Below are 10,980 nucleotides of genomic sequence, written 5' to 3' on the forward strand. Positions count from 1 at the left end.
CAGTCGCAGGTGTGACTTCTACAACCCTGGTAGTTCTGCCACTGGCAAAAAGACTTAATTACTCCATATATGGGGCTGTATGGTTAAAGCAGTGTGACTGCTTCCACAGATAATCCCGTGAGGTCAAGTCAGAGTTGTCCTCATCCATTGTGAATAGTTCTAGTTAGGAGTATCCCTTTCCCATCCAAGTTCTAAATAAAATTTAAAAACACAAATACCCTGGACTGGTTATTGAGCAATGAGCAAGCTGGAGAAGGGTGGGACAAACGGGATACCCTAGCAACCAAATGGGAGCCCTCAGCAACCAAGTGGAAACTATTAGCAACCAGCTGCAGGTAATCAAAAAGAGGCCTAAGAAGTCCATACTCAGCAAGCCCTACGGGAACAGTGCTACAAATGTTTTGTCATTTTTCCCCTTCTATGTCTTTACAAAGCACATGACAGATACTTTTGATACTTCTGAACACCTTTGTACCTCTAGCTTTGGTGTTCCAACGTTTCCTTTACTGTCCCCCAATCAGGAAGTTTTTTTTTCTCTGCCCTATGAACTGTTATTTAATTTTTTGCATCCTACAATAAATGTATGTGTCTATGCAAAGTGTGCAATGGTGATATAAGAGAAAGGTATATAAGGAGAGATTTCTAGTATCAGTCTCCATATTTCTGCTAAGGAAGAACCTTCTGCAATCTCATTTCACAAAATTAATCTTATCATTGGATTTGATTACTGAGCAGACACAACCATGAAGCTTCCAGTGATGACTGTGATGCTACTTGTTGCAATGATAGGTAAGTGAAGCTCTTCTAATTACAGCCATTTTTACTTTTTTGTAGCTGGGGGTGTGTATTGACTTCCTATTTTCTTCTTAATTAAAAAAAAAGATATAGAATGGCATGACAGTGTATATATATATATATATATATATATATATATATATATATATATATACATATATATATACATATATACATATATACATATATATATATATATATATATATATATATATATATATATATATATATAAAATTATGAATTTGTTTTTTTTTTGGTCTCCCTTAACCACTTCAGCCCCAGAAGGTTTTACCCCCTTAATTGCGTGGTCTTGTGACACTGTATCCAAATAAAATTGATGTCCTTTTTTTCCCACAAATAGAGCTTTCTTTTGGTGTTATTTGATGAACTCTGTGTTTCCTATATTTTGTGCTATAAACAACAAAAGAGCGACAATTTTTGAAAAAATATATATATATATATATATATATATATATATATATATATTTATTTATTATTTAAATTTTTTTTACTTTCTGCTATAAAACGCATCCAAAAAAAAGTAAAAAATCTAAATGTATTCATAATTTTAGGCCAATATGTATTCAGTTACATGTTTTTGATAAAAAAAATCCCAATAAGCGTATATTGATTGGTTTGCTCAAAAGTTATTGCGTGGGATATATTTATGGAATTTTCATTTTTTTACTAGTAATGGTGGTGATCAGCAATTTTTAGTGGGACTGCAACATCGCAACAGACAAATCTGACACTAAAGCCCCATACACTCTAATGCCCTGTACACATGGTCGGACTTTCCGATGGAAAATGTGCGATCGGATCGCATTGTCGGAAAATCCGAATGTGTGTGTGCTTCGTCTGACTTTTTCAATCAGAATTTCCGACAGTTTGAGAGCTGGATCTAAAATTTTCTGACAACAAAATCCGAATTGTTTAAATTCCGATCGTGTGTAGACAATTCCGACAGACAAAGTGCCACGCATGCTCAGAATAAATTCCAAGATACTACAAGCCAATGGTCCTGTCGACGTGTTGGACGTCACCGTGTAATGATTGGATATTTTCTAACAACTTTGTGTGGCCGTGTGCATGCAAGACAAGTTTGGGCCAAAATCCGTCTGAAAAAATCTGACGGATTTTGTTGTCAGAAAGTCTGACCGTGTGTAATGGGCATATCGGATTTTCTGCTGATTTTTTCCTTCAGGTTTACCAAAACCATATAATATGAGGTCAAACCTTAGGAGTTTCAATTTGTATGCAATCAGGCAGGACCTTGCACTACATGGTTTTGGCAAACCTGAAAACAAAAAACAGCAGAAAAACTGATAGTGTGTATGGGGCTTAAGCGACACTTTTTGGCGACCAGTGACCCTAATACTGTGATCAGTGCTAAAAAAAATGTGCGGTCACTGGCACTGGCAGAGAAGGGGTTAACATCAGGAGCCATCAAAGGGTTAAATGTGTCTCTAGGGGGTGTTTTCTAACTGTGTGTGTAATGCTCTGACTGGGGGAAGACAGAGATCTGTGTTCCTGCTTAGCAGAAGCACAAGATCTCCATCTTCTCCCTTGTCAGAATGGCGGTCTGCTTTGTTTACATAGGCAGACCGCTGTTCTGCCTCTCTTGGGAATGATCACGGGTGGCTGCTGGACTGACTCCCTCTCTGTGACCTGTGCATGGACTATGCACACTAAAGTGTTTAATAATTCTGCACAGCCCTCTGTAGCTATAAGTATTGTGGAGAAGACAGCACATGGCGGAGACAGCCTGGCAGACAGTACATCTTTCTAAGCTGTTGAAACCTGAATTTAGAGACATTGCTGTGATCTTTAAAGTGGTTGGACACTCTGTCCAACCACTTTTACCTACAGGTAAGCCTATATTAAAAGGGTTATAAACATATGGGTTTTTTCACCTTAATGCATCCTATGCATTAAGGTGAAATAACACCTGGCAGTGACCGGCCTCCCAGTCCTCCCTGTTTTACTTACCTGAGCCCTGAAACTTGACACACTGTCTCTGCCTGGGGGTTCTCGGCTCTTGATTGGATAGATTTATAACAGCGCAGCCATTGGCTCCAGCTGCTGTCAATCAAATCCGATGACATGGGCGCTGGAAGGGTGGAGCCGAGTCATGCATTCGGCCTCTATAGACGCCGAATCCTGGACTCGGGAACGCGCCCACAAGATAACCCCCCAGAAGAGCGCTTCTCCTAGGGGGTTATTTGATGTGGAGAGGAGCCGCAAGAGCCGCCGAGGGACCCCAGAAGAGCAGGTTTGGGGCCACTCTGTGCAAAACAAGCTGCACAGTGCAGGTAAGTATGATATGTTTGGTATTTTTTTTTTTTAAATGGACCCTTGCAATCACTTTAATGCTGCATACACACGATCAGACTATCCGACGGACTTAGTCTGGCGGACAAACCGAACGAGCGGACCTGCCCACACACAACCGGACTATGGCGGGAGTCTGCCGTACTTTTTATAATTAACGGACTTGCCCACACACGGAGGAAAGTCCGTTCATTTTGAACGTGGTTCTAGGTAGCCGGAACTAGCGCAGGAGGTCAATTTCGAAGCCTTCTTGGGTGACATTGACACCTCGCTAGCCCCGTCACCTGGTATGGACTTAAAGGGTAAGCCCTACGCTAAAATTATTTTGGGTGGTTTTTTTTTTACTTTTTTTTCACCAGGTGAATGGGTAGGGGTACATTGTACCCCATACTCATACGCATAGGGTGGGGGGCCGGTATCTGGGGGCCCCATTATTAAAGGGGGCTCCCGGATTACGATAAGCTCCCCCGCCCGTAGGCCCAGACAACTAACGGCCAGGGTAGTCGGTATTCAACATGGGGACAAAGTTCTTTGGGTGGGGGGGTCGCAGGGCCACCCTTACCCAAAGCACCCCCCCATGTTAAGGGCACGTGGCCTGGTACGGCTCGGGGGGCACTCGCTCGTCCCCACGCCCTTTCCTGACCGGCCGGGCTGCGTGCTCGGATAAGGGTCTGATATGGACTTTGGGGGGACCCCACGCCGTTTTTTTGGCGTAGGGCTTCCCCTTTAAGTCCTTACCAGGTGACGGGCCCAGCGGGGTGTCAATATCGCCCATGGAGCTGGCGACATTGACCTCCTGCACTAGCCCCGTCTACCTGGAGCCGTGTTCAAAAGGAATGGACTTTTCTCCGTGCGGGAAAGTCCATTCATTTCAAAAGTCGGGCGAACTAGCACACACACGGCTGGATTGTCCGCCGGACTGCAATTTTTGATGCAAAACTACTTTCTAAGTCCGCCAGACTTTTGGGGAAAAAAAAGTCCGCCGGAGCCCACACACGCCGGATAGTCTGATCGTGTGTACGCGGCATTAGGCTTACTTGTAGGTGCTGAAAATATCTCCTAAACCGTGGAGATATTTACAATAAAACCATGCGCCGATGTCTACGGCACATGCGCACTTTAGAAACGGCACATTGTGCCCTTTCTAAAGGGGGTCATGCCGTGACTAGCGGCTCCCGCGGACATGCCAGTCACAGAGCCAGAGTTTTCAGCCACGGAAGGAAGAGGGGTGAAGATGGACTCTCAATGATTTTGGGGACAGCGGTGACATCACAGGCTTCCTTTTCAGGTAAGTAACACATAATGTGCTACTATGTGGTACACCAATCGTTCCAAACACGGGTGAAAAGGAGATGGAGGACATTACAAAGAGTCAGAATAATACAAGAAGAAACAACAAGAAACTATTTAATGAAAAATAGATTACAGGACCCTTAAATAGTGGATGTGTATGGATTATTTTTGGAGATTAAGGATATTGTTTACTTTAACATCAATAGTCTGGTTATTTTAATAGCATCAAGTTAATATCCATAACATGGACAATAACATAAGCAGCCAGGATAGGGGTGTTGGAAGACCCTGGCACCCTGGGTACATGCCCCTGGTCTTCTACGGCCCTGGATCTCTCTTGCAGCAATCTATCCTGTCAACCCAAGAAAAGTTGTTAAGACAAACACATCCGAGCGGATTTTTAATTTATTTTAATTTATTGGTTGGTGCATTTTTTTTTTTTGGATGATGCATTCAATTTGTTTTTATAAATTATGATGTCATACTAATAAAGTGACAGTTAGGACTGTTTCCGATTACATCGGAAACAGATATGATCCAAAAAGGATTTTTTTGTATACAAATAAATCCATTCTTCATTGTCATCTTGTTAGTTGCAAGCCTAATTAGGGCACACAATATAGGGTGCAGTGAAAACAGTAGCCCTGGGTGGCTTTTTGCAAGTCTGTGGTCTTTAGTTTGCATTTTCTGTCAGCAAAGGGCTATATACAGTGCCTTGAAAAAGTATTCATACCCCTTTAAATGTTCCACATTTTGTCATGTTACAACCAAAAACATAAATGTATTTTATTGAGATTTTATATGATAGACCAACACAAAGTGGCACATAATTGTAAAGTAGAAGGAAAATGATAAATGGTTTTCATTTATTTTACAAATAAATATGTGAAAAGTGTGGTGTACATTTGTATCCAGCCCTCCCCTGAGTCAATACTTTGTAGAACATGAAAAAAGGGGAAAAGGCTGGACTTTATAAGAAGCATGCAGTCAATAGCAAGGGGACAAGAAATTGTATATTTAATAAAAAAAACATGATGAAAAATTCCATACAAATAGGTACATGGGTCAAAAAAATGTATCTGTATTGCATATATTTATATTATATCAGTATTGTACATTGCATATATAAAGGCTCATAGTTCATCATCAGTTTCGTGGAGTATTTATATCCACTCTTCAGGAGCAACAACATGTGTTATCTGAAATGAAGCATAATAAGTTTCAAGGTCAATGCTTTTAAAAATATAAAAAATATATAACTTGGGAATGAACCCTGGTTATGAAAATACTCACAGCTACCTTGCAGTAAGAGTGCAATAGTGAGGGCTGAAGGCTCCCCAAGGGGCATATTTTCCGGGAGCTGTGCCGACATCCGGTGCACGTGAAACCCCCACATGACAACACCGGGGGCAGACAGAACTTCAAAGGGTGGGGGTCCCTAGGAATGGTTGTGTATGTGATTGATGAAGACGTCTTCAATCACATACACAACCTTTCACTGCAATTACAGCTGCAAGTCTTTTTGGGGATGTCTCTACCAGTTTTGCACCATCTAGAAAGTGACATTTTGCCCATTCTTCTTTGCAAAATAGCTCAAACTCTGTCAGATTGGATAGTCAGATAGTTGTACTATATGTTGTACGTTAAGAAAGTTAAGCTTAGGTTAAATCTTAATTGCATATTTTTGGTGTTAGATTATCTTGAGGGTTAGGGGTTAGACTAGGCTATATTAGTATGCTTGCTTTGAATATTAGAAATCAAAAATAATGTTATGTTTGTTAAAAAAAATATATTCTTTTAGTATAAATATAAGTTTTTGTCCTTATTGTCCCGATTAACACGTGGATAAGGTGTTTTGCAGGGTGGGTTATCAGCTCACCTAGCAAGGTCACAAGGTACCTCCTGATCTTAAAGCCATGTGACCTGGTATAGTTCAGAAGGTGGGAGAACATGCTAATTCTTCGCCTTTCCTACAATAGATACCCATAATAAGCCTATGGGTGAACTCATCGCCCAGGCTCTGCAGCTATTATTAGCAATCTCTCTTCTTCACAGAAGCTGGGCATTGCGGTGATCAGGTGACTGGAGTGCCCTCAGCATTGATAAGTATACATACAGTGTGTCAAAGATCAGCTGCGGAGCTGATCTGTGTCTCACCTTTACCGCAGTAGGTCGGCTGGCATCTGTTGTTCCACTAGCTGGTGTTCAGCTCTGTGCACTCTGCAGCTATGGGTGTCACTGTCCATCACCTGTTGCCTAATATATGTTTCCTTCGTGCTACTTCCTGTCCGGCCCCTCATGTGCGTCTCTATTTAAATCCCTTTAAAACCAGCTACTATTGCTTGAGCAAAATTTGTTTCTGAACTCCCTTGTGTAACCTATTTTACCTGACCTCTCGTGAACTGATCTCTTGTGTACGGACCCAGCTTGTTCTGATTATGTTGTCTGCAGCCCGCCCTGACCTTGGCTCACTATCCGACTCTCCTTCGCTTCATCCATCCATCCTTGTCTAACAGTGTCTTCTGGTACTTCCCTAGTGAGCAGGGTGAACCCGGGGGTCGTGACCTGGGATCAGCACGCAGCTAAGCCCAAACCCTCATGAGGGGGTCCCTGGCGGAACACCAGCTGGCTCTTAGATTCCACACCCTGGGGGATCCCGTGTCACCTGCTTGCCTGTGGGCTCACTGTAAGTAGCACCGTGACACAGTGGATATATAAAGTATACACACCCCTGTTAAAATGTCAGGCTTCCATGATGTAAAAAACTGAGACAAAGATAAATCATTTCAGAACATTTTTCACCTTTAATGTAACCTATCAACTATGCAACTCAATTAAACAACAAATTGTAATCTTTTAGTGGGAGGGAGGTAAAAATAAAAAATAAAATAATATGGTTGCATAAGTGTGCACACCCTTAAACTAATACTTTGTTGAAGCACCATTTGATTTTATTACAGCACTCAGTCTTTTTGGGTATGAGTCTATCAGCATGGCACATCCCGACTTGGCAATATTTGCCAACTCTTCTTTGCAAAAACACTCCAAATCTGTCAGATTGCGATTGTATCTTCTGTGCACAGCCCTCTTCAGATCACCCCACAGATTTCCAATCAGATTCAGGTCTGGGCTCTGGCTGGGCCATTCTAAAACGTTAATCTTCTTCTGGTGAAGCCATTCCTTTATTGATTTGGAAGTATACTTTGGGTCGTTGTCATGCTTAAAGATGAAGTTCCTCTTCATGTTCAGCTTTCTAGCAGAAGCCTGACGGTTTTGTGCCAATATTGACTGGTTCTAATATCTCTGCCCCAGTGATTGGAAAATTCATGCCTTAAGCCATATAACTCAGGCAACTAACACCAGTCCCAGACTAGGCACCGTGGTGATTGGAATATGTATATATAGGACAGAATGGTTTCACAAATGTTCACCTCTTTCACTGTGATCTTAAAGATTGACACATCTCACAATGATTGGATTAGGGTGGTTGATACCCATGTGGCAATAAATACTGGAGTTTATTCCTAACACTCATTATAGATGAGTAAGCTACCTGAAACATCTTCACTAGACATGTGCAGAGTAAAATGTTTTGGTTCGGAATTTCGTTTTCATCCGAAAACTTAATTTATTTAGTTACTCCCGAAATTCGTTTTTATTTATTTCGTTTTTCGTTCAAAAATTGCATTCGTCCGAAAATCCACATGAATTACGATCGAATCTGTCTTTGAAGGCTTATGGTGTCTGTCGAATGTATAAAGAAGATTCTACGGAGCTAGAATATAGCATACTTTAGAACCCTATTAAGGTCTATGGGACTCCAACGTTCAAAATCTAAAGTGCTAATTGTAAAGACTAATTTGCAAGTTACTGTCCTAAAAAGTGTTTGGGGACCCGGTTCCTGTCCCAGAGGACATGTATCAATGCAAAAAAAAGTTTTAAAAACGGCCGTTTTTTCGGGAGCAGTGATTTTAATAATGATTAAAGTGAAACAATAAAAGTGTAATATTCCTTTAAATTTCGTAGGGGGGGAGGGGTTGTCTATAGTATGCCTGTGAAGGGGCGCATGTTTCTGGTGCTTAGAACTGTCCCTGCACAAAGTGTCATTTATGCAGGAAAAAAAGTCCTTTAAAATCACTCCCCTGAAGGGTCTGGTTATGGATATTTAGGGGGAACCCCACGTCAAATGTTTCTTAAATTTGAGGCAGGGTTCCCCTTAATATCCATACCAGACCTGAAGGGCCTGGTAATTGAATTTGGGGGGACCCCAACGCTTTTTTTTAAATTTATTTATTTATTTTTTTATCAATGACTTTCAATGAGTGTTCTCTGTATTACGGAGCCGACAATTCATAATAGCTGCAAGTGATTTTAAAGGACTTTTTTTCCTGCATAAATGACACTTTGTGCAGGGACAGTTCTAAGCACCAGAAACATGCGCCCCTTCATAGGCATACTATAGACACCCACCCCCCCCCCCCCCCCCCTACGAAATTTAAAGGAATATTACACTTTTATTGTTTCACTTTAAGCATTATTAAAATCACTGCTCCCGAAAAAAAATGACGTTTTTAAAACTTTTTTTTGCATTGATACATGTCCCCTGGGGCAGGACCCGGGTCCCCAAACACTTTTTAGGACAGTAACTTGCAGAATCTTTTCTCTCTGTCAAATCTTTTTTCTCTGTCGAATATTTTCTCTTTATATTCTTAGACTAATAGAGGTAAGGTTAGGCACATTCGACCACAGGTTCTAGAGACAGATTGTTATTGTCAGAGTCATGTCGAATCTCCTATTCTATATCGAACTGTTGTAACAATGAAAACGAAAATAAAGCATTTATTTATGTCGGATCTTTCGTTTTTCGGATTTTGTGCTTTCGTTATCGTTTGTCAAAACGAAAATAGCTGAAATTCGGACAAAAATGCATTCGGACGAAAACGAATGCACCTGTCTAATCTTCTTCACCATAAATTAGAACCTTCACATAAACTAACACATAAAAATAACTCTAATTATATCCAACTAGAATCCCTGCTAGAGCAACTCTGGTCCAGGATATAAAAACAAAGTTCTAAAAACATAAAATTCTAAATAGAGTTATATAAGATATTTGTATATTTATTACTTATTACGAATATATATATTTCTATATTTCACCCATTTTATTGAACATTTTTTTAAATGCCCTTATTTTACAGGTGCGGCATTGGGCACAACTACAGAGTCCACATCTTCTAAAACAGAAACTTCCGACACACCTACAGAAGACTCTACTACAGCAATAGATAACACTACTACAACAACAGGAAATCCTATCAGCACTACAGATGGATCCAACACAACTACAGAAGAAGCTACTACAGCAATAGATAACACTACTACAACAACAGGAAATCCTATCAGCACTACAGATGGATCCAACACAACTACAGAAGAAGCTACTACTACTATAGATGACACTACTACAATAACAGGAAATTCTATCAGCTCTACAGATGGATCCAACACAACAACAGAAGAAGCTACTACTACTATAGATAACACTACTACAATAACAGGAAATCCTATCAGCACTACAGATGGATCCAACACAACTACAGAAGAAGCTACTACTACTATAGATAACTCTACTACAACAACAGGAAATCCTATCAGCACTACAGATGGATCCAACACAACAACAGAAGAAGCTACTACTACTATAGATAACACTACTACAATAACAGGAAATCCTATCAGCACTACAGATGGATCCAACACAACTACAGAAGAAGCTACTACTACTATAGATAACTCTACTACAACAACAGGAAATCCTATCAGCACTACAGATGGATCCAACACAACTACAGAAGAAGCTACTACAGCAATAGATAACACTACTACAATAACAGGAAATCCTATCAGCACTACAGATGGATCTAACACAACTACAGAAGAAGCTACTACTACTATAGATGACACTACTACAATAACAGGAAATTCTATCAGCACTACAGATGGATCCAACACAACAACAGAAGAAGCTACTACTACTATAGATAACACTACTACAATAACAGGAAATCCTATCAGCACTACAGATGGATCCAACACAACTACAGAAGAAGCTACTACTACTATAGATAACTCTACTACAACAACAGGAAATCCTATCAGCACTACAGATGGATCCAACACAACTACAGAAGAAGCTACTACAGCAATAGATAACACTACTACAATAACAGGAAATCCTATCAGCACTACAGATGGATCTAACACAACTACAGAAGAAGCTACTACTACTACTATAGATGACACTACTACAATAACAGGAAATCCTATCAGCACTACAGATGGATCCAACACAACAAGAGAAGAAGCTACTACTACTATAGATAACACTACTACAATAACAGGAAATCCTATCAGTACTACAGATGGATCCAACTCAACTACAGAAGAAGCTACTACTACTATAGACAACTCTACTACAACTACAGGAAATCCTATCAGCACTACAGATGGATCTAACACAACTACAGAAGAAGCTCCTACAACCATAGATAACACTA

The 10,980-nt window shown here is 40.4% G+C and overlaps 1 protein-coding gene across 1 annotated transcript; it reads left to right on the forward strand.

The window, feature by feature from the left end:
• Window positions 1–670: 670 nt before the first annotated feature.
• On the forward strand, window positions 671–10,748 carry LOC143962300 (uncharacterized; the record flags this gene model as incomplete). The annotated part of the gene is made up of 2 exons (XM_077471603.1): window positions 671–789; window positions 9,622–10,748. Coding segments are annotated over exons 1-2 (1,173 nt in total), but the record flags the coding sequence as incomplete, so codon positions are not given.
• Between the last annotated feature and the right edge of the window lie 232 nt (window positions 10,749–10,980).

Source organism: Lithobates pipiens, unplaced genomic scaffold (assembly GCF_037356315.1).
Source record: "Lithobates pipiens isolate NorthernLeopardFrog02 unplaced genomic scaffold, aLitPip1_a1.2 Scaffold_8, whole genome shotgun sequence".
NCBI classification, from domain to species: Eukaryota; Metazoa; Chordata; class Amphibia; order Anura; family Ranidae; genus Lithobates; species Lithobates pipiens.